The 25,614-nt window shown below is 36.5% G+C and overlaps 1 protein-coding gene across 1 annotated transcript in view; it reads right to left on the reverse strand.

The window, feature by feature from the left end:
* Positions 1 to 15,576: 15,576 nt before the first annotated feature.
* Positions 15,577 to 25,614, reverse strand: part of SPEF2 (sperm flagellar and cilia associated 2) — an 85,704-nt gene continuing 75,666 nt past the window's right edge. Inside the window, exons 32-35 of the mRNA XM_087773302.1 lie at positions 25,288 to 25,461; positions 21,890 to 22,078; positions 21,635 to 21,757; positions 15,577 to 15,818 (exon numbers count right to left, since the gene is read on the reverse strand). Coding sequence (XP_087629428.1) covers positions 15,735 to 15,818; positions 21,635 to 21,757; positions 21,890 to 22,078; positions 25,288 to 25,461 — 570 coding nt within the window. The 3' untranslated portion in view covers positions 15,577 to 15,734. The remainder of the gene's footprint in view (positions 15,819 to 21,634; positions 21,758 to 21,889; positions 22,079 to 25,287; positions 25,462 to 25,614) is intronic.

Below are 25,614 nucleotides of genomic sequence, written 5' to 3' on the forward strand. Positions count from 1 at the left end.
ATCATAGAGAAAAAAAAAATCAAAGTGGAATCATCTAGTTTAGCTCCCGCTCTGTGAAAAGATTTTCAAAGTAATAAAGAGGGAAAAAATTATTTCAGTGGGATTTGTGCTTCTCAGTCACCGGAAAGCTTTTGAAAATCCCATAATAAACCTTTTGTTACCTAATATCTTGATTTTCACAGCTGCTCAACACCCTACATTGATCTGTTAGAAGTTGGTCATTACCTCTAAATATTTGACTATATATTTCGGTAACTAAAAATAGATTTCTGCACCTAACTTTAAGGAACTATAGTTTCTTCCACAGAATAGTATTTGCAAGGCTTTTGCTCCAGAAAATGTTCCTTCTATTTTACAGACCCTTTGCCCAACTACAGGGCTACGTGGTGCAGTTTTATTACTGTGGATTGCCACTCAGCAGTTACGGGAAAATGTATGTATAACATTTTGGAGAAATGGCCAGAATGGGGAGTGTTTTTATGGTGACTCATTCAGGACTTAGACTGTGTACGAGGAGTACTGATTTACTTCTACGAAGAAGTCAGAAAAGGATTGGCAATAGATGGGAATGGATGTTCGTTTGAAGTGCTAGCGTTGCTAAGTACAGTTTTAGAGGCGTGCAAAGGTTGCAGTCATACCCCCTTCCCAGGGCAGGCTGGCTGCACAGGTTCCCTGTGTCTGTTGCAGTTACCTTCAGCCCCACAGCAAAGAGGATGTAGACACCATCACAAACATGCTTTGTAAAAGCAAAGTGGAATCAAGCTATTTACAGCACACTGATTTGGGGCTATTGATAACAAAACCCACAAAACCTTAATTTTTAAGATAAGTAAATATTAGCTTCATGTCACAGAGAGGAAACTCACTCTGCAATGATGTGAACTGTGAATCCTGCCAGCATCCTGATCACTTAGCAGCCTCTTTTGTCCACTTGTCCATCAAATTCAAATACCTGAAAAGGATCAGAAATTTGGAAGAGGAATTGAACACTGAAAACTGTTGTTTAGGAAAGCAGATTGGAAAGAGCACCAACATTTCAATAGAACTGCATGGTTTGGAGTACTTTGTACTTCTGCCCTACTGGAGACTTAATGAAGGCAAACTCATTAGCAGTAATTAGTAGCTGAAGGCAAAAAAAGAAGAAACATGCATTTCCAGTGAAGTCATGGTAGCTGTCAAACTGAGTTTGGGAAAATGAGGATTTTAACCAACCACAAAGTTACATCATGAACCATGATTTTATAGTTAGAAAGTAATAACAACAACAATAACAAAACCTTTCATTTCTGCTCCTTTCTGAAACCACAGAAAGGCTGTACCAAAAAAAGTGACTTCTTAATCTTGAGAAATTTTGATTTGCACTTTTATGTCAGCTTCACTTTATTTTCTCTAAAATTGTTCACTCATGTAAGACCATGATGTGAACTCTGGATCTCTAAGTAGCTGAGCACAGCAGCAAGGGATGTAGGGTAGGAAATGTACCATGAATCATAACAGGACACGGGCACATTCTGTCTCCACAAATATGCAGCTTTGGGTCCTATATAGGTACACTGAATCTGTCCCAGGCACCTTTGCTATCTAACAGTGGTTTACGCTGTCACAGAAGTGGTATTTTAACAAACATATGCAGAATCATGAAGTTTCCTGACAATTGACTCATATGCACATACAAACAAGAATATGGTGTTCAGATAGGAAGCTACCAAAAAACTGTTTTCCTGTTTACATAGCAGAGCCAATACTTATAGCTTGAAAAGTTTATTATAGTCCTGAACACTATTAAAATTCTCTTCATGTATACCAAACACCTGAAATGTTCTGTTCCAAGGTAAGAATACGCAGCTGATGAAACAGAGGGTTCAACAATAGCTAGCAACAGAGAAGATGCCAGCACTAGGGACTATGGAGAGTTAAACCACTTTGAACTGCTTAGTTGGGCTAGTGAGCCTCAGAACAGAGATTTTGGAAAGAGAAGCAGATCTGATAACTCGTTTGTTGTTGGTGACCAAGGTCCATAAATGTTGCTTCCCTATGCTCAGAGGCAGTGGAACACTGCAGCGAGCGGCGGCTTCCTGCACCAGTGGGATTTTGTCATAGATATCAGTGAGGCAAAGATAGCTCACAGCAGCTGTTCCATTTAGCTTTCTAACTCTCTTCATATATAACTCTCTTCATATATAACTCTCTTTATATATAGTTATATATATATGTAACTACAAATAGTTGTATGAGTAGTATTAGTTTTATACAACCATTCAAAAATTGCTTTTTAGTTTAGTTGCTACAAATATCTGTACTTGGATGTGAAGGGAACAAATATTGCTAATGTGTGAACCAGAATATGTGTTGCTCATTTCCCTCCCATTTTATCACCTCATATAAACAGGAATGTTACAGTAATTTGCAATATCCATGCAAATTACTAAAAATGCATAGGACTGATACGTACAAACTGAAAATTCTTAATCCAAAATCTGAATGAAGTTTGTGAATCACAAGTACATTGCCTCATCTTTGAATCAATGCTTGGCAAAGATGAAAGGGGCTAAGTTTTTTTAAAAAATTATTTTAAACTAATAATTTCAATAACTACATATAGTGATGGATTTGACAACTCTGTTAATGATATTTGTCATGCAATTTACTCTGAAAGCCTTTCATCAGCTGTAAAACCACAAAAATCTAGTGCCTTCAAATCAGCTGCAAGAATTTACTACATCTGAAAAGATAGTCTATGACAGTTATTTCAGATGACAAGATCCAGTTCATTACCTTAATTAAAACTCATCTCTTATACCAGGTTTCCCATTTTCAAAGAGATACAGAAATTCATGTTACTATGGTTTGTTCCCCGTCTTCTTTTAAATTCATTACCTAATAGACTGTTTTGTTGTGTAAAAATAAACAAAGGTACTTCTGAAAAAATATTGACCAATGTAGATTTTTTATTTACCTTAAAGATGTACAAGTGGTTCATTTAGGTGTGGGTGCGACGTGACACTTTTGCCTGTGGTTTATGTGCTAGAACTGTTTTATCTAATGAGCCACTAGCATGCAGGCAACCTGCTGCTGGTTGTACGTGTTGGGAATGAATGATTGTGGTCTGCATGTTTCTCATAGATCAGCACTCTACAGTTACTTAATTGCATAAGAGAAATCTCTGTCTTTTGAAGAAGTTTCACTTCTCACAGGTGAAAATGGAAGAACCTAATGCTTGACAAGATGCAAAGTCCTTTCCCTTCCCTTCCCTTCCCTTCCCTTCCCTTCCCTTCCCTTCCCTTCCCTTCCCTTCCCTTCCCTTCCCTTCCCTTCCCTTCCCTTCCCTTCCCTTCCCTTCCCTTCCCTTCCCTTCCCTTCCCTTCCCTTCCCTTCCCTTCCCTTCCCTTCCCTTCCCTTCCCTTCCCTTCCCTTCCCTTCCCTTCCCTTCCCTTCCCTTCCCTTCCCTTCCCTTCCCTTCCCTTCCCTTCCCTTCCCTTCCCTTCCCTTCCCTTCCCTTCCCTTCCCTTCCCTTCCCTTCCCTTCCCTCTTTCCCTTCCCTTGTAGTGTGGATGCAACCATTATGCTCTTGAGAGGTTAATCCTACACAGCTTGGATGTCAGCCAGCCTGGGCTTAGCTTCAGGGCAGGGTAGTTTTTTTATTTACCAATATAGACATAGCCTGGGCATCTTTCTACTGCCCAAGAGTAGGTCTCAGTGTCTGCTAAATATGTCAAGTAACATCCTTAATCATCTCCTTCCTTCTGTCTTTCTGTCACTCCCCGTTTTCCCTTCCACCTCCTTCAATGCAGTCTCTGGGATCTGTCAGCTTCTGCTTCTGTCCTTCCCCCCTTTTCTCTCTCAGTGATGCCCCTCAGGAGCAATATTCCTTAGTTTTGTCCAAAATGCTAGTTGAACCACAAAACAACTGAACAGCAGAGCTGAAGAAAAAAAAATCAGAGCTTCCTACTACAATGCCACCACCACTTTTAAAATAACTTTTTTAACAGAAGAGGTTAACTGGACCTAACTTCATGTCCATTCTAGTCCTCCAGAGTCAGTTACAGACCCTCTGAAGTGACAGAGAGATACTTGCCCTTTCTGACTGCACGAAGGCAAGAATGTATGCAGAAAAATATAGGTTCCTAATTAATGCTATTGACTCTGCATTTGAAAACCACAGAAGATTATGTAAAAGAGGCTGAAGATGTCCTCCAGCATTGCAGTACTCTGACAAAGAATGTCTTTGCCATCTTTTCAGATAGTAGGAAAAAACCTGACCTGATATGGAATTTCTTGAGGATATTTCAAATGTTTAAAACATGGGTTAAACTCAAATACGTAAATGTTTATACCTGTGTCACTGCTGCTACAGCAGTTACTGAGACATTTGTTTCATTTGTTTTGGCTGTCTGAAAAGTTTCCAAAGCCCTTCACTTTTACATAAGCATAACAATCAATTTAATGCAAGGACCTTTTAACCACAGTAACACATGATGATCTAAATTAGGTCAGGTTGTATTTGTGAGTGTGTTAGAAGTGTAACCTACTCAAATCAAATTAGGTCAGCTCGCAGTGTCCTGCTTATTGAAATATGCCTCTAGAACAGGAGATACAAAATCTGTCAAAACATTGACTGAGAAAGCCAGAGCAACTCGGGAGTACACCATCTTCTGTTTCAGATCAGTGTACATACATTTGGCCCTTATAAATGGAAGTGAGAAAATGTACCAGCAACTTACCTTCCTTTAAACAGTGTAATTATGTATCTCCTCCTCCAATACCATTTACCTATTTATTTCCATTGTATGTCTGGCTGAATATAGTTGCTTAATCAGCAAGATGAAAATAACCAAGGGAATTCCACAATGTATTCTCTGCTTGCACAGAAAAATCAGCAATATAAAACTTGCACTTTCTTCTTCTTTAATTTTACAGAATTATTCCAGTCTTTCTAAGTGTTAATTTGTCATGCTCATGCACTATTGGGCTAAGGAGAAGCAATACAATAACATATATTGGTACTTTCTTTTTAGGTATACAGCTTCTTCCCTCACTAAGCCCTTAAACATGATGCTTTCCCTACACCATCTGTTGTGTAAGCTGTGCTTAACACCGCTCTAATAATACAGTACTACTAGAATGAGATTGATTTAGTATCTTGCAGCTGCAGCTTAACTTCACTAATTCCCTATAAAGGGGGACACATACAAGTCTTTTAGCTTACAAATACACAAATCCACTATGAGATCAGTATTCTTAGCACTTCACCCCAGAAAACATGTGGCATTCCTTACATGAAGACAAACTATTTAATGTGAAGAAGCTTTTATGCCTGTAAGAGAAATTAACAAAACTTTTAGCCATCCTTCCCAAAAACCTGCCTGGCCTCTGTTTTGTGTATGCTAGATTAATCTGAGCTAAAAGCCTTTTCAAGAGCAATAATTTGACACAGCCAGGTCCATTAACACACCTCCGTAACAATGTTGTGTTGAAAATCTCTGGTGAAATAATTTTCAAAATATTGTGCAACTCCTGTCAAACAGATTTAATTCAACTTGATCTGATGTAAGAATTTGCAAACCCACGTTATGTGAGATTGAGTTTGCATTCCTAAATATGGAGTAGGTGAGTAACTTTGTTCAGTTCTGGTATCAACACTTGTCTACACATTAAAGAGGACAAATGAATAAAGCAGATCTGAAAACCCAATTTACAATGCCTATGTCCATTTAACAGCTTAGCCTTTTCTCTAATGCTGAGAGTGCTTAGACCACTTATATGCATATGTAAAACTAACACAGAGGTGAGCTCAGTGTTTCACAACTAAGACTCCAAGAGCATTGTAATACTCCCTGGCAATGAATTAAACTGCTTTTTGCACTTTAAATAGTTTGTCTTCATGTAAGGAATGCCACATGTTTTCTGGGGTGAAGTGCCAAGAATACTGATCTCATAGTGGATTTGTGTATTTGTAAGCTAAAAGACTTGTATGTGTCAGCATCAAAAGTCTTTATAGGGAATTAGTGAAGTTAAGCTGCAGCTGCAAGATACTAAATCAATCTCATTCTAGTAGTATTGTATTATTAGAACAATGTTAATCAATAAGGAACATAACAGTATAACATAAATACCCAAAATAACACATCCCCCAAATCCCTCCCCCCCAAGTCCAAGAAAGGCATAGCTGCTGTCAATAGCACATTTTAAAGAAAACTGCATCCATATTCTGCAGTAATATGGGCTCACTAATTTTCTAAGGGGGTGTTAAGTTTTAAACCTTTGTAATATATTTCTTTATATTTGGCCTTTTCTACTTTAAAAACACATCAGAAGGCTTTGATAGCAATTTATTGAGGAGATAGAAGGTGGGAGAAGAATTGTGAATATTAAAATAATACCTGATTTATAGGTAGGCTTAACATAAGTTAAACTGTAAAGTCTGACCAAATACCTGGGATGCTTGATTCCAGAATGTGAACTCAGTAATATAGAGGAAAGTCCATACAGATGTATGGGGAGAGACATGAGAACTTAACTTTCTTTTTTCTCTATAAAGGACAGATTAAGAAAACATTTGGTCACTGTGCCTAGCTTCCAAAGGAAAGAAAGCTTTTCAGCTTAGAACACAAAGCATAACAAAGTCCAGGTACTGCAGTGTGAAGTTAGAATTCAGTCTGAACAAGAGGTGCGCATTTTTAAAAATGAGAGTAATTGTGAGAATGAAACGGTGTCTGACGTTCTGCACTCTCTTTCTCCTAATCTCTTGCAATCCTAAATGGACACTTTTCTAAAAACCATCAAGAAGTATAACTAGGTTTTTTGTTGGGAACTTTAGGATGAAGTTTCTTGCAATCTGACGTAAAATCTCCAGATGAAAACTTGGTTTAGTTTGAAATCAGTAACAAACATTCCACTGATTTTAGTAGACATAAACATTCACCCTATGAATATAAATGCTCCAAAACAAACTGATGGTAGGAAACAATCTTTGATTTTATCTGAGTACCAGCTCTTTTTTTTCTTTTTTTTTGAGTTTGTCCTCATTTTGTTCCTTACCTTACCGTTGTTTTTGTTGTTTGTATGTTCAGATGTGGGTAGTGGTAGAGAAGAGGAAACCTGTTTCTTACTTCTAATTCATCTGTTTCTGAGAAGCCACCCTAGCCCTTCCTTTGCTCAGCTTTGGATCTTTTAAGGAGTCTTGCATTTTAACCATTTGGGCTTACAATCAAGCATGAGAAGAACAAAGTAACAGAGAGATTTTTCTTTTTCCTTAGCACCAGACTGAAGAAAGATCAATTCAAACTAGGATAGTTTGCTTGGGGAAAAGACAAAGCTGTGCTGATTATCGAGTAGCCTATGTAATTCAGGTAATGAGAGATGAAAATATGCCACGGGCTAAGCTTCAGAGGGCTCATCTAATTCAACAAATTTTAAAGGAAGTGGTGGGGGAGAAAAAAAGCCAAATAGGCTGAGGTGCTGAAAACATATTTCTTTTAAAGTAAAAGCTAATTGTTGCTAAAAGTATTAAGTAGAAAACCTGAAGAGATTAATGTTTATCTCAAAAAAGAAGGGAAAAAATCTTCTCTGGGCTCCTTGAGAGCCTGTTGACATGCGAAGCTGAAACCTTCTATTTCCTGCTCCCTTTGCCAATGGAAGAATGGAAGAGATAAGACGCATTTTTCAGAAAACTGATTTTTGTCCCCTAAGGATGTATACGTGCTGCAGAATGAAGTTCAGGTGCCCTAAGTTTAGCCATGGCACTACAATTACCAGCCTCTGTTTGTTTTAGCAAGACTCCAGTACCTGAACTAGCTAATTAGCTTACTTGCAGCCAGCTTTGACACCTCTGTATTACATTTCACTTGACAAAGAGACATATCCTTACTGTAGAACCCTAACCACAAGACCATCCTTCTTCCCTTTTAGGCTTCCTCCCAGAAACAATGTGAATGACATGCCCAGTTTAATAAAAACCCTGGTTTCATTGTGTCACTATTAATCATTATGAGGCTAAAAAGGAAAACATGACTCTAAATCAATTGCAACATGTAGTATCTGAACTTCAGCTGTCATGGTATGGGAAAATTTTGTTGTGTGTTTAATCTAGCCCTGAGTACACGGGACCTTGAATTCCAGGTGATTTCAGCACCTCCAGTTTTTAAAACACTAGCAACAGTGATTTGATTTTTGTACGTGCTGTTATTACTATTAACAAACTAAAATGTCCAACAAAAATCCTACACTGACATAATTACATGTTATTTCTCTAGAAGTAGAAACATTTCCATGGGACAACTATGATCAAGACTTGCTCCTAAACCTGCCTTATGATAGCTATAATATCCATGAAGTTCTGCAGTGGATCAGATTATGAGTTTAACAGTTACAATGTTGTAAGTAAAAAAAAAAAAAAATCAAATCGAGCACATAATGTCATTTGCTGGAAAAGCAGCAATTCACGGTTAATCAGGATGCAATTAAACTTCTTCAGATGAAAGTGTACTCCCTTCTATAATTAGGCAAGAAAAGTTTTAGCTTTCTCTATGTATATATATACACATATTGGAAACAAAGAAAAGATGAACCACTGTTATGAGAAAAACAAGAGAGGAAAAATGAAGTCTTTGCCTAAGTTGAACTATGAAGAAGGTGTGGGTGCATTCTCTGTTACTGACAGGTACTGCTGCTAGTTTTTAATTAACAGGTATGATATTCATAGTGCGAGATAAGTACAGGTTTTTCTCAAAGTACAACCAACCACTTGTGTTATGTTAATGTAGCAAGGCAATGAGCTAGAAGCTTGTCAAGCCTTGAGCTACTAAGTCAAAGCTCTGCTATTCTGGAGTGTAAGGCTGTCTAAAGATGTTGCCACTGAAGCCTTGATAGTGAGAAATCTTGAATGTAAAGTGACTACAGAAGACAAAGGAAATGAAATTCAAAACGTTTCAGAGAATCTTTAAATGAAGAATAGAATACTCAAAGGTCAGGAAATTCCCCCTACATTACCTTTACAATATGAATGCTTCCAAACTAAATGGAGGTAATGATGTTTTATTTCTATTTTCTTTGTTATAACTGTTGAATAAATTTCTGTATATAAATTAATGATAAAGTTCATAATGCTTATATGGTAAAGCCAAGGCTGAAATCTAGCACGCATTTAAAAGTGACAGTGGAAGATGTCATTTCTGCTTAACAACAGTGTTACCTGGAGATAGCCAAAGTCATACCTTTTGATCTCATTAGGGAAAGGATGTTCACTTTTTCATTCCTATCAACATGGTGCTCATAAGATAAGCAAAGACACTGCATAGCATTCTTGTCCATTTTCATCTTCATGAGAACTAGTTATTAAAAGCCATTGAGTTATGCTTGTGTTGCATCAATGAAGTCAATGATTTTGCATGGTACAACTGGAAATAATAAATTTAAGTTCATAGAATAATTCAGGAAGGAATCTCCAGAGGTCACCTATTTCAATTTCTTGCTCAGGCAGCATCAGCATGAGGTCAGAACAGTTTGCTCAGGGCTTTATGCAGTCAGGTCTTGAAAACCTCCAAGAACACAAACTGCACAGCCTCTCTGGGTAACCTGTTCCACTGCTGGACTGTTCTCATGGGGAAAAAGGTTTCTCTTACATCTGCTCAGAACCAGTCATGTTTCAAATGGTGCCCATTGTCTCTTCTTCTGCTGCCATGCACCACAGTAAAGAATCTGACTCCATCTTCTTGGTAACTGTCATAGGTATTGTAAAACTACTGTTAGATTCCCTGAAAGGCTGCTCTTCTCCAGGCTGAACAAGCCCAGTTCCTTCAGTGTCTCCTTTCCTGGCAAGTGCTCAAGGCCCCAAGCCTCTTGGTGGCCCTCCACTGAACCCACTGCCATTTGTCAATGTCTTTCCAATATTGGGAGGCCCAAAACTGGACACACATTCTAGACATAATGAGTGCCAATTGCTGGAGGATAATGAGTTTTCTCAGTCTACTAGCTATGTTCCTGTTAATACATGCCAAGATGCTGTTGGTCTTTGCTGCCAGGGTACACTGCTGTCTCATGTTCAGCTTGCTGTCCACTGAGTTTCCCAGGTCCTTTTCAGCAGAGCTGCTCCCCAGCTGGTAAACCCCCAGCATTTATCATTGCGAGAGGTTACTCCTTCCAAAGGGGCAGCCTTTTGCATCTGTCCTTCTTGCATTTGCAGGGATGTCCTACGATGAGACATCAAACTGCAGAATCTTCATTACACATAATACTTAAAAAAAAAAAAAATTTCTTTCCTGCTGTCAAGGAAATTTTGTGAAATCAGGAATGAAATAAAATTGCTTTTCTACTTACAAATGACCATATTTGTTACAGAATCTGTTAGAGGTAACAAAAGCAGTACCAAAGCAAGTAATTTGTACTGATAAAGTGAACAACATTATATCTTTTGAAATTTTCTGATTGCTGTTGTTTTAATTTCATAACTATAATATTGCAAATAAGTTTGTGCAGTATGCTTGACTTTCAGATTGTATCTATCATTCTGTGCTTCTTTCAACAGTTTGGAGAACTTCTCTTTAGCAGTCTTCATGCATTAAGAAAATTCAGCATAGCTAAGAGCCTTTTCACAAAATGGCTTGCTTCACTTAAGAAGAATATGAAAAGAAACTATGGTTGAACCTCATGCTCAGTGGAAATTTTGAGGTATGGACCACAGAGCAGATTGAGGAACTTTTCTTGCTATTATGGCGACAATGTGACATCACATAGCCACATTTTAATGCTAAGAAAATACTGTCTTTAAAAATGATCTCGTTATCTGTAAATTTTTGAATCTTACTGTACCAGACTCTGCTTCCTGAAGGATGTGCCTGGAAGGATTCTACTTGTATAAAGGAATGGGTCAGACCCCTGAAACAGACTAGTATGGAGCCTGAATTCTTTACAGAATGAAATGTTAAGCTTGATTTATGCAGAGAGATTTTACGTGAGTCAACAAAAGCGTAGGAGACATCCTAATTCATCAGTACTTTTTGGTTTGTTGGGTTTTTTGAAAGAACATTTTTGCAGGGACGGAATACAACTAATTTTAATTATGATAAGAATATTGTTAATATAAACTCCCTTGCATCTTTTCCAAGGCAAACTATCCAAGGTATTTTCTATGCTGCATAGACAAGAATACCTGATATAAGTGAAGTTAAGGAGTAGAGGAAACATAACATTAAAAGATAGCATGCTGTGAAAACAGGACCAAACATATTGCATAAAATTAACTGAAAGCCAAACTATTTTTTCAGGTTTTGTTTTTAATTATGTATTTTAATATCGAAAGTGCAGATATTTCTTGTTTCAGTTCCTATCACAAACTGGATATAAAAAAATTCTCGATCTTGATTTTATAACTCTGTGATGAGGAAATTGCCGCAACATTTAGCACGTTGCTTCAGCAGTTACTCTACTTCCCTGTTAAAAATCTGCATGTTGCATTGAAGCCTAAGGTTCCAGCCATTGAATCTTGCTTGTCTTTGTCCACCAGAATGAAGATGCCTGACATGGATTTTTGTAAACTGATATCTGAACCCCTATTAAGTTTTCCTTTAATAAGTAAGAAGACTGAGTTCCTTGAATTTTCTGGTACAAGACACGATTTCCCAGCATTCTTGTTGTTCTTCTCTGAACACTTTCCAGTTTTCAACATCCTGCTTGAAGTGCAGATATGAAAACTGAACATGATATGACTGCAACTCCACTGCCAAATCTGAAAACAAATCTACTCAGTATTCCCCCTTCATAAATACAAGGACCTCTTTCATGTCTGGGCCCAAGCATTAGGCTGGGAACTCCAAGTCTATTGAATAACTACTGTGATACTCAATTATACTCAAGTAGTAACTGTTAACAAAAGTAAGTTGTTATTGTCATGGCATACATTCTTTGCTTTTTAAATTATGCCTTTACTTCTGCCATGGAGAAATATGTACTGTTTGTCACTTCACCATGCAATCCAGTTCACTTTTTACTGTTTGACATTGCTGCACAATTTGCACTTATTTTCAGACTTTATCAGTAATGATTTTATGTTTCATTCTAGTCCATAGGTAAAATATATAAACAGTGTATGACAAAGGAGAAACACTTGAAGAACCTTACCTAAATAGTGATTTATGATTTCCAGTGGCTGAAGTTCCCTTTTACCTCATTCAGGTTTACAGACTGTAGGCAAGCCTTTCTGAAAATAATACCTTTTTATTTTCACATGGAGAACTCCAGTATGCAAAGTCAGAATTTAACACTCAGTATTTAAAGATGGCTTTTATTAAAGAAACTAAATATGGAACAAAAGCAAAAATGTAAAGATTCTGAAACATGCGAAAGGCAGAGAACTGCATTGTAATTTTTTTCTATCCACGCAATATTTTCACATGAGAAGAAAAAAGCCAAAGTCTTGTATGGATATATATGTAATGTTTCAAGAATATTGGGGATGAAATTTTGACCAAGTTGTACATGCTACATGAAGAAATGATTCTGGTAACAAAGCATATTAATTTGTATGCATCATAAAGTCTGTTGTCATAAGTAAAACGAGGATGTTGAGGTTTTAGCATGGTTTGCGGGGGCACAACAAAGTTACATCTGTTTCTAAGATAGTACTTAGCTACAATGTGCCTGTGTGGTTAGCACAAAATATGTAGAGTGAAGAGACACAACATTATTTGCCTGAAGTGATAAGCTTACTGGGTTCTATTCTGAGCTTCGTATATTACATATAGATGCTTTGAACTGCTACCGCTAGACTACCAACTTTCCTTTCAAAATGTGACTGTCTTTAATCAACAAAGAGACAAACCTGCCATTATTGACATCAGCAAGTTCTAAAAATCTGACAAAATTTTTATTATTTTATCATGACAGAAAACAGAATATATTTTACAGGTAGGTCTGCTAGTCATTGTCTAGCTATAACTATGCCAGTTTCACTTTTCTGTATGCTGCTATTACTTTTTTGGTACATAATTGTTTTATAACTCAAGCAGACAATTTAGAAACCTCGTTAGGAACATCAGCAAATGTTATGCAAGTACTATACTATGCCATGCATGCTTGGCTAAAAAGTGATAAAGATACTCTAAAAATGTAGAAGTATTCTGTGCAGATAGCACTTCTCAACAAAGGGCAAAGGTTTGTGGTTCCCTATGAGTTAGCTGACTTCAATGGGACTATTTGTATTCTTAGAGAGCATCATGTTTGAGTACTTTGCTGAATCAAACCAGGGAAAGGAAGCTTTAAATGTTTTGTGTAATTGTTACCAGGGTACTGCCAAATGCAGAAAAAAATACCCCAGAATGACGGAGCAGTGTTCAGCTATGAGTAGGCATCTTGGAAGTATTTACTTATTAATTATGTTTCTAAGTTAGTAAGACAATACAGAATGCACAAGGTTTGCTAACATCTTGGGCAGCTGGCATTGCAAATTAGAAGGTATACTGAGTTCAGATACTCCGTTACCTACTTGCTATGTTCAGTCTTTAGAAAACTTGGAACTGTAGATCAGAAGAATGAGTACTACTGAAAACTGAGGATTTATTAGAGATCTCAATGTTGAATTCCAGAGGAATTAATTACAAAGAGTGTTCTAAAATTTATGTTTAAAAGTTCCATGAAAAAATAGTTCCTAACATCTTATAGTTAGCCATCACTAGCCACAAGAGAATGGAAAAGTTGAGTAAAACTGCAAGGAAATACAAACACCTTATTAACAAGAAAATTTCTATGAAAAATATTCCAGAACAACTTCTAGGAAAGGCAGTAAGAGTCAGACTGGATGTAGAAAAAGAAACAACTGTTTCAACAGTAAATAAGGAGAGTGTTTCACCAAGACTCTGCTTACCAAGCTGTGTGGTGAGGTCAACACGCTGGAGGGAAGGGATGGCATCCAGAGGGACCTTGACAGGCTTGAGAGGTGGGCCCATGCAAACCTCATGAAGTTCAACAAGGCCAAGTACAAGGTCCTACACCTGGGCCAGGGCAATCCTAAGCACAAATACAGGCTGGGCAGAGAATGGATTGAGAGCAGCCCTGCCGAGAAGGACTTGGGGGTGTTGGTTGATGAGAAGCTCAACATGACCCAGCAATGTGAGCTTGCAGCCCAGAAAGCCAACCATATCCTGGGCTGCATCAAAAGAAGTGTGACAAGCACATCGAGGGAGGTGATCCTGCCCCTCTACTCTGCTCTGGTTAGACCTCACCTGGAGTGCTGCATCCAGCTCTGGGGTCCTCAGCACAGGAATGACATGGACCTGTTGGAGCAGGTCCAGAGGAGGGCCATGAAGATGATCAGAGGGCTGGAGCACCTCACCTATGAGGACAGGCTGAGAGAGTTGGGGTTGTTCAGCCTGGAGAAGAGAAGGCTCTGGGGAGACCTTATAGCAGCCTTCTAGTACCTGAAGGGGGCCTACAAGAAAGCTGGGGAGGGACTTTTTAGAAGAGAGCATAATGATATGACAAGGGGTAATGGCTTTAAACTGAAAGAGGGTAGATTCAGACTAGATATAAGGAAGAAATTCTTAACTGTGTGGGTGGTGAGTCACTGGAACAAGTTGCCCAGAGAAGTTGTGAATGCCCCATCCCTGGAAGTGTTCAAGGTCAGACTGGACAGGGCTTTGAGCAACCTGACCTAGTGAAAGATGTCCCTGCCCATGGCAGAGGGGTTGGAACTAGATGATCTTTAAGGTCCCTTCTAACCCAAACCATTCTATGATTCTGTGATTCTATGATTAATCTGCCACAGAAGCCAACATCTGCCTGTGTGTCATTGTGTGCCATAGAGGTTTTTAGACAAACACCTATCATATGTGAAAACCTGCAACGTGTGTCTGTAGTATATGGTGCCCTTGAATACACTGTGTCGATTAAAAAAGGACTTTTAGTTGATTACTGAAAACAGTTGTGCAGAACCCCACTGTAAATTCTCGTAACTACCGATATTATGTGCAGAATTAGCAGTGGAACCACAAAAGGTGTAGCACCTACCTTACTGCTTCATCTGGGGCCTGCTCAGTGCAACATGATGGGAGGGGAGATGACTGGGGAGCAGCACCCTGTGCCACCCACAGCCTTGGGCTGTGTGTGGTGCTGCACTGGAGGAAGAGCCTGCAGGTTTTTAGTGGGTGGTAGCAGAGCTGAGCTGTAAAGGAAGGTTAGAAATAGAAAGGCTGGATAACAAAGATTCATCATCTCCGCTGTCAACAAGCACTCCATTTTCATGCACATTAAGTCCTTTTGGTAGTTTATCCTGATCTTAGAAAAAACAGTGTTTTCTTTTACTTATTTTATTAGCTATGGATTGCAACATGTTTTTTTTAAAATTGATTACATTTAATTCATTAAAAATTAATGAATTAACAAACTATACACATAACAAAAGGTAAACAGATATCTTAGCTCATTTGCAAGAATTGGACATACTCTGTTCTTATACCAACTATTAATGAACACACTGTCAGCTCTATTTGAGTTCAGAAACTGGTTTAATTTTATTTAGAAGCATCATCAGATTATTTAATATGAACTAACCATAACTTTCTGTGGTTTGGGATTGTTTGGGTTTTTCTTTAATTTAAAGTGACAGAAAACGTGTCATTGCAGTGGGATTTTGCTCTCACAACAATAACCGATGCTTTCCCATAAAAGGGAGGACTGGAGATCTGAGACACATTTACAAACTTAAAAAAAAAAAATATTTCTTAATGTTAATGAACAACAATTTTTCATACATTGATGTCTTTACATGTGGTGTTTTTTCCATCAGTTGACTGTGCTTGTTCAGATCTTTGGAGAAAGATTTTGATATCCTATGAAAAAGAAAATGAAACATTAAAAGGTCATTTCATGTCGCAGCCTGATCAACCTTAAAACTTGTAATAATAATGCCTGTCTTTCCATGGGGTGAGCTTTCTAACTAATGACTAGAAGATTATGATGAAAAACTAACTTCAGTGGAGATATATTACTATAAATTACACTTTCCATAGGTTACATAAGATGTCTTCCAGAAGGGCACTAAAAGCAATGCTGTCATTCAGCTTAAGCACTATCTATGTTCAGCGCACAAATGAAAACATAAATATACAGTGACATTTGCAGAAAGAACATTCTTCATGGCAAATTCTGAAAGACTTCCTGATTTATCACTAATATCACTGAGATGATGTTTTCATGTTATCCACACAACATCATTGCCTTCAGTGGTTTTACAAAACTACAGTGTGTTAAAATGCAGTTCTTAAAGTAAGCAGAGATCTTAAGCATCAGCTTAAATTTATCAATGAAGAGAGGTATTAAGATTGTTGTTTAAAGCAGCAAATGTTATTTAGAACATACAGAGACAAATTCTTCAATAAAATTTCTTTTTTTATATATCATATTTCAGGCTGAACTTAAACAACACTTTGAGGAAATGGAAATTTAAAAAATTAAGTAACTAACATTTGGAATAATACATACCTGCATTTAGTCAATTTTTTGCACAGTTCTGCATTCTTTATAATACATTGTTTGATTGTTAATTTTCAATAATTTTGTATTAGCACAATGTTCTCTATTTCCAATTTTAGCAATACTATTCATTGTGCAAGTAGGATGAACAAGGAATTTTTGATTAAAAAAAATAATGTGCTGAATGTTTAATACAAGAGAAATAGTAATTTAAATTTCTAGCATTTTCTGGTATTGTCACTAAACACATTTTTCCTTTAGAAGAATAATTAACAGATGGAATTTTTACAAAATATATTAGTTTAAATTTGAATTCATACTCCCATATGTATTTCGTGCATATTTTGAAGATGCAGCCTTTTTTCAAAAGCAGAAGCTGCCTGTATGTAATGATGCCTCATATGCCTTGTAAAATATCAGGAGCATTTCACTGAATACAGAGGAACCATTTTAAAAGATAATTTTACCAGTCCTTTGTTTTAGCAGGTAGTACTAACATTTGTCTTTGACTCTAAGAAACACCTCAGTTTAAGGAGGCCTTTTTCAGCACATTGAGTCAGAAAAAGGAGTTTCAATTCCGGTTCGACTAAAGTAAATGTTAGCAAATGGAACCTTCAGCAAGTTCATTATCAGTACTTATCATTACCACACGAAGCAGATGAGGATCTCTGTAAACTGTAGCGCTTCTGGTGTGATAGAATGTGAATTTTATTATGATAGTTCTAAATTTAAAGTAAAAATCTATGTTCCTGTAAAAAGTAAGTTTGAGAATGCTACTGCTGATCATCGTGTAGCAAATGATATATAGAGACATATCCGATACTGTCATTGTGTTCAAGTGTGTGAGAAGTGGAAATTTTATGCTCTAGCAATGCCACAGAAATATATGTTAAATATCAGTCTAAAAGTAAGAATGGTATGATTGAAAATTATAATCTGATGCAGAAAAGAGAGTGACAGAACAGCATATAAGAATGAGTTAAGAATGAAAAAAAGTTTCCTTTGGACAGATTTCATTTATGTAACTACCAGTTTTGCAGAGGAAACCAAAACTAAATAACCTCAAAACACTGGAGAAACACTACTCCAACAGATTTACTATGTCTGTGTTTAATGAAGCAAACAATGTTTCTGTTACATGAATAGATGTTTTTATCATTTTTAATGTAAGAAAGAATATTTTTCATGGATATATGCATTTCCTAAGATTTTTTTGATGGAATACATGATAAAGAGAAGCGTAACACAGGTCTCTTTTTTAAACTAGGTATTTAAACACTGAGTTAAATTTTCCTTCTCTTGCACACTGGGATGTTTAAAACACCACATGAAAAAGGCTTCTCAAGTTTCATAAGTATTACAACTGCTGTCTATGAGTAGACAGTGATTCAGCAGTGCCTTTTTTCTGCCAAAGCCTTGACTCTGAACTATATGGTCCATTTCATAAGCGTTACTGAATATAATCCGTATGAACTCTCCCTAGACAGAAAGGTTTTTTACTTTGTTAAATGATACATGGAGCTCTGAATGTTGTTCAGCTGTCTAATATTAAATGGCTGCTGTGAGTATAAACAGGTTTTGTAATAATTGTTCAACATACTATATAATTATTTTTTGATAAAGACGTGTTAACTGTACATTATTAGAAATCCTCTCTCAGTGGAACTCCTGTTTGAATGAATATCTGAAATGTTACTGAAATAATTAACAAAACCAACAACAATAACAGCAGTAATAATACAATCATTAATTTAGAATGAACAAGCCTGATGCAAGGGCCTATGTTAAATGTACTGAAAACACAGATGTATAGGAATACAATGTGATATCCCTATCTTCAAAACTAGAGCTTTTTAAAAAGAACTATTCAGGATTTGAAAGCAGGATAAAAAATGTAACATAACATTATCAAATGGATAATAGTTTTGATATCAACAAACTGAATGATAATAATCAAACTACCTTGTTATACTCAGTAATTATACGTATGTAGTGCACTCAAAATAAGAGATTAATGCAAGCATTAAGAATTATAGAAGTAGAATATATCCCAGACTCTCTATTTAAATTTATCACAATCAAAATGCATAGTCACTAAAATGTGTGGTTGTTTCTCTATTACTGCATCTGTGACAGTCTCAGGACAGAAGGCAAAATTTGTAACCACAAATAATACCAGGTCTGAAGAAGACCTCTTAATAGACCAACCTTAATAGACAAACCTACGCAGCGGAAAAAGCAGAATTGCTTGCTTCTTCCATCTGAATCAGTTGGTCTAATAAAAATATTCTCTCATTTATTATTAAATGTATTTAAAGGCAATTTCATTCAGAATGCAATGAAGTGCATTCATAAACACACACTCACCTATAGGTGTGGTCTAAGTATTCTAAAGGAATAAATTTCATCTGATAAGTGAAAAGAAATGTGTTGATAATGGCAAACCACTTGAAAGTTCTAGTCAGGACCAGACAGACTTCTAATCAGGACAGAAAAGATCAGATGAAAAAGTAGCAGAATTTCCAAGCTTAGTCAGTTGTTGGCATTTGTACTGGGGCTAACAGAAAGGTTATCATCATGTAGGATGTTGCCAGCCCACTGGTATATGAACTGAGAAAACAAAAACCCTTCAAAGACAAGAACATATCTCACCTGGAGAAAATATTTTTACAAGAGATAGTTTTGGTTAAAATTGAACAGGTCATCAAGATTCCAAAGGAATCAGGTGCCCTGTCTCAAATTTAAAATATTGTAAGCTAGATATTCCATTTATAGTTTTCAGCAAAACCTTTTATTTTCCACTGTTTATGACTGCAGTAGTAGAAACATTTTAACCTTAGAAACCACACCCTAACTTGCTATATTTATCTTGTAAAAGATCTCAAAATAACAGCACTGTGGTTGAATTTCATTTTTATAGAGATTTTTATAGTCTCAGGAGAATTTCTGAAAAAATAATTGATGCTAAAAACATTGCTTGCTTACTTTGGAAATGTTTTGGGAAGAAAAAAGTTTACCTGTTCACCAAATATAGTACTTTGAAGAACTGTCAGAGGAAAACTGTTCCTGAAGTACACATGTTTTCGACCAGAATCCTAACCTACATAAAACAATGGCCACTGGGTCTCTGTGCCTGTTTGCTGGTGAATATAATAATTTGCTGTACAGCTGAATAAGAACTTGTGGTCTTAGCTCTTCTCCAGTTAGTCAGAATTTGAAAGTAAGACTGTGAAGTGTTGATTTCATGCATAAAACAGGAATCTGTATTTAGCAATACAGTCAAGGACTATAATATCTTTTTAAGTATAGAAACCATAGAGCACTATATTTGAGATACAGTCAGTATAAGCCCTCACAAGAGGAAATTCTAAGTATTACAAATGAAAACTGAAGCTCTGCATCATCTAACTGTCAAGTCAGGAGATACAGGCATCAAATGAATCTGCCAAATAAGTAGAAAAATGTATTCTTTAAATGCAATGATACCAATATGTTTTTTTGTAGACAAGCTGTGAAAACTCCTTTGGGCTAGAGCATGTGCACTGAAACCCTCAGCTACTGCCAAGATTCATATACAATAGTTTCTCACCTATACCTTTTCTCACAGACTGACAATTTTTATAACTGTACTGCCCTGGACATATCCTACCAGCTACAAATAACATAGGTGATTGATGGTAGCTAATAAATTTTAAATGTATACTACAATCTACTCTTTAAGCTGTATAACATAGTTCCTCTTGAAAGTGGTCAGAAGATAAGAAATTTTGATAAAGAATAGATGCTGTGCTCTTGATATTCAGCTATTGGTTAGTGTAAAAAGGTTTTAAAAAGAAGTCCCCCTCCCTGTAAATAGCAGAGTATATGCATATGGCATTACTCAGTTTACATCCTAGTTAAGTGTTACTTTAGGTTGCATCACATTTGGTCTTCATGGGGAGCTTGCATTATGTTAAATGTTGCAAAGTCAGTGAGGTGTCTGTGTAAAGAACAGTTCTTGGGATGGATCGTGTATAGAACAGAGAGCAAGTTTAAGAAATGCTTTGGTCTACAAGAAATTCAGTGAAGTTGGAAAAAATGTTCAAATGAGAAAATGAAGTGCTCAATTAAATAAAAAGTGTCAGAATGGGGGAGGGAAGGGAGGAAGGACCTAACATTTCATGGTGTCTATCTTCCCAAATTGGCTGTGAGATTAACATAGGTGGGATAGATACTCATTGACAGTTATTATCTTCACTTGTCTTGTCTTTGTCTTATATTTTCCTTTTGTATCTCTTCCTACTATAGCAAATAAATTTTTAACCCTTATTTTGACAGAGTAAATATATTCTTTTATTCTTATATCTTGTCTTTTACTAACAAAGACTATTAGTGATCTAACAAATGCTGGGCACTTCACTTCTCAGAAGTGATGAATATAATTAAGAAATAGCAAGTTACTCCCAGAGTATCATGTATCTTATTCAGATTTACAGTCTGTGGGACACTATGTGCCCCTGGTGGTGATCATCTCAAACTTGTGAAGACTGTTTATGTTTCATCTTTGGGCATGCAAATGCAAGCATCCTTTCATCTTCTCTCACACTATTTTCTTACACCCCATATATTACGTATTTTTGCTGTAGCTCGACACATGTAATAGGTTTATACTCTGGCCCAAATTTGCCTTATGTGCAACTGTTTTAATGCACATTTAAACATAGGTGCAGGCAACAGGGAAGCTCTAGAGTATGGCAGGGAAGAACATTTGAACCCATACCACCTCTGCATGCCCTTTTCTGCAGCCTGGTTGGCCTGGGATGGAATGTGTTCTATCACATATTCCATAGCGTCTTGCAGTAAGATCCTATTGGGAAGATAATTCAACCAGGCTCCTTCCTATGGGTGGGGGGAAAGGCAATGCCACGTATGACAAGGCGGCAGAAAACCTTTAGGCAGCTATAGGTCAGCAAGACAGCTATAAAAAAATAGGTCAGAAAGCAGTGCAGTCTTTGATGGACAGAGTTTTCATGGAAAACAAAACAATTGATCTAGTTTACAACCTGCTATGCTGTATATCTGGTTTACACTGCAAATTGGCAGTATCTAAATTAATTATACTTAAATTTCTGGGATAATGCAAATTTCAATATGTGTACTTACAAAGATCTTGGTCCCAGAAAGCAATACTTACAGGAAGCTTGTATTCTTGATACCTGTTGATCAAGTCTTGAATGAAAGGATGCTTCAAAAGGAGTGCAACTGGAATGGGTGTCAGATCATCACTGCCTAGTTCTTTGTATATTTTGATGAAATGCTTTAAGAAAAAGTAATATGTGGTCAACTTATTAAGTGTTAAAAAAAATCGGGGGAAAAGCAAAGATTGGAGCAGGTATTTATTTAATATATAATGCAAGGTACAAAAACTTCTTTGAATCAACCAGCCTACCTTATCATAGCTGTCTTCCTTCTCCAGATTACTAAATCTATGGTTATCTTTATCTTTACTTCCTCCAGTACGAAACACTTTGAGTAGAGTTGCCATTGAAATTATTTCTTCACCTGTGCAATTCAAGATTTCTTTTTCATCTTCTATTAAAGTTTTCTCATTTGGCACTATGTTGGTATAAGGAAAAGCCTAAGAAAATAAAGCATAGGTATAATAGTTGGGGATAAATAGTCTGTCAGTAGGTCATCTGTTTCAGTTAGACTTTCCTTAAAGATCAGTGGATTATACTTCCAAACTTCAGTTCTTACAAAACGAAAATCATCAGCTCACACAAATTATCTACTGAATTACAGGATGAAGGAATATACCCTGAGAGTCCAGAAATATCCATAATGTTGGTGGTGTTAGTAGAAATTTAATAAACATTTTTTTTCAGGAATGTGGCCAACATTCCACTGAGAAATTAATATTTTTCAGAGCAACAAAACATAAAGATACTTAATAGTTACAAATTACAATACTTTACCAAGAACTTTGTGTTTGTATCAGGAGTAAACTTGGTAATTCTGGATGTTTGCATGAAAAAAGCAGCATGAATATTCTAGTCCAAATCAAGGAGTCACTGCAAGAACTTTATTTTGCTTAACAGTTAACACAGGCTCACCAGCTCTCCACAGGAAAATATGAGAAAGGCTTTATGCAGAAAAATCAGAAGTTTACTATAAACAAGCAATGAGGTACCTTTGTGGTGATATTAGAGATGGCCAAAGAGGGAAAAAAAAAAAAAAAAAGCAAACACTGTAGAGATTTCTGAGCACAAAGATCAGAAAAGATCTCACAGAAGTGAACAATGCTCTGACTAGATTAGTCCACTGTGTAGACTAACCACTAACAACAACAGGAAATTGCATTTAATCGAACATACCCATTTCTTTCCTCATTAGGAAGGAGACACCGCTGAGATTCAGTCACACTTGTAACACATGTCTTAGTCCTTAATACATGTCTTTTTCAATGCAGGAGGAGCAGAGTCATTGATACAATCTTTTTAACGCTCAACAGTGGAGATTACACAAATATCAGCACTTAGGGTTTTCTATCTCCCACTCTACCATTTACAATTAGCTGTAAGGTCTACACAACCAATAACAAATTTATTGAGACTTAAAAGCTAAGCATTTTAAGTGAAAGGGTCTTTGCTATGAAGTTAGTAAAAGTAACAAAAGTCTCTAGAATATATTTGTCTGATCGCCTATTAACATCATTCAAGTTTCAGACATATTTCTGTAGGCAGCTACCAATGAGAAGTCATTACAATTATCAGCACAGAACAAGAAAAAGAGAAGAGACAACTTAAATGAGGTGCTGCTGTGTAAGTGCCTACTTATAAGCTGGCTATCTAAGGTCTATTACAAAACTTCTTTGAGATGAGCTGGGTAGCTCTTTATATACTACTGATCAATATCCACTGATAATATTTACTATGTTTCCAGTACCTGAAGTGAGAACTGGGATATTTAGATCACATGTAAACAGCCACAGGTAAAAAAGGCTTTAGGTTCTTAATTTGGTGCTGAAAACCACTTTGGAGGTCTTCAGAGGTCTATGTCTTTCTATTTGATGGAGCTTGGCTCAAACATGACACGATATCAACTCATAATTTACTTTTTGCCCCCTTGTGGTTGTTGAATATCCTGCATGAAATGCTGACCCTACTGAAGCCAATGGTAAGACTTACTCACTTCAGTGGAACAAGATTTTATTTGTTCTCTTTTTTCTGTGTTCAACATTATTGATAAAGTGGACATATATGGAACACAAGGCGTAAGGCAAAAGAAAAGATTAAAAGGATGTTCTATCAGCCCTGCAATTCTGAGCACCAACTTATAAAAGATGACTATAAAGTAAAAAAGAATCCTTACATGCAAGGTGTTCATTTAGCATCTAATTGTCAGATATTTCTAGGTTTCTAAGGGACTCCCCAAGATGAATTAGGCACACAGACTCTCTGTGAGTTGTGAGACATGCATTAGACATAGCACACATTCACAGAGCCAATACATTGAGTGGGAAACAAAGCATGAGGAAATTCTCAGGTTGGGCAGGGTATAACTCTTGCTCCTCAGAGATACGCTGTTAATTCTAGATTGAAGAGAAATGTTTCCCTTCACCTGTGACTCACAGCCTTAAGAAGATGTCAACACAGGTGACAATGCCAGTGCAGTTACTTACAGGAGTCCCAACCAAGCAGATCAAACCAAGCAGAAAACAGTAAGGGGGAAAACAGGTTGTGTTGCTTTATATCCCATGATGTGAGAGTTAGATCTTTCCACTGAAATATAGGAAACTAAGTTCAGATCCACTGTATCTAATTGGGAGCATTCTGTGCTCTCCTTCTTTCTATGAAATGTGAAAAGGAAATTGTCTTATTCAGTCTCTCCCATGGACAAAAACTCTGTTGTGCCAAATAAAAGCAGACACAGGGGAGTACAATAGTTTGTCATTTGAAGTGATAAAATGTAATTATTAATATGTATAGGATTACACTGTGTGATAAAATAATGCCCTTTCTATACTGTTTCTGGAGAGCACAATTGTATTTTAAGTATTAGGCAAATCCCAGAGTCACTGTGGTTGTGACAGCATAGTGAAACGTTTTATTATCTAGAAGAGTGCGGTCTTTCCAGGGTGTGTACAGATATAAATTTTATGTCTCAAAAAAAGACTTAAACTTCAATAGTAACTGATGCATGCAGTGCACTAATGGTAATTTTGAGACTTTAAAAACAACATACTCCAGAAACACTAACAATATTCAAAAGCCCAGCTTCATTTGGTGTGAAAATATGTTCATCATGGCTCTAAAAATAATTTTTAAAATTATTTCATATGAAACTAATTATTAATTATTAATCCTTCTGATTTACAGGTAAACCGAAACACTTGAAAATAACAACAAAGGTGTATGTACTTCTAAATACTCCGAAGAAACATAGTGGAAAAAAAAAAGTAACACCAGCAATAATATCAGGTTATATATCTTTAGATAACAATACAATAAGTCACACTACAGCCTAATTCCTTGGGATTGATAGCTGGACTTAATTGGCTAAGATTAGGTCAAAGAATGTCATCCGTTCATCTGTACAAGGAATAGTTACGAGTAAATATCTTAAACTTTCATTATTATTTGGCAAGCAAATTTTCAGACTTTTGGAAGAAAAATTCTGAGTATTATTACCAAAGTCAGTGGAGCTATTTGCAGAGTTCCCATGAAGTCAGTGGGACTACTTGTAAGGACTGGAGCTACCCAGGATAAGGAAATATACAGAAATCTAGCTAATTTATAATTCCCAAGCACCACTACTATTCTCTAATATTTTACTGTAATATTTTACCGCACATGGAAGAGAAGCTTCTTCTCTTCTATGAATATATGTTCCAGTAGCAATGCTAAGTGCTCTGTAAACACCTTCAACTGGATCAGAGTGGGAGGCAAAATAAAGTAGCATCTCAGTATAGTTGAGCAGAGCAGGATCTTTTCTGGTATCAGCAAATAAACTGAAGAAAAACTATAAAAGGATAAAAATATGTAAATTAATTTCTACAAGTGGAATTTAATCAAATACAAATCAAAGACTGTAGAGAAAAGGATGGAATAAAGTAATGACTGCTGATAAGTGATATTATCTTTAAAAATGTGTTGAGGCTGTGTAAATCAAGAT

Source organism: Nipponia nippon, unplaced genomic scaffold, assembly GCF_047370975.1.
Source record: "Nipponia nippon isolate SJK-2023a ecotype South Korea unplaced genomic scaffold, ASM4737097v1 scaffold_39, whole genome shotgun sequence".
NCBI classification, from domain to species: domain Eukaryota; kingdom Metazoa; phylum Chordata; class Aves; order Pelecaniformes; family Threskiornithidae; genus Nipponia; species Nipponia nippon.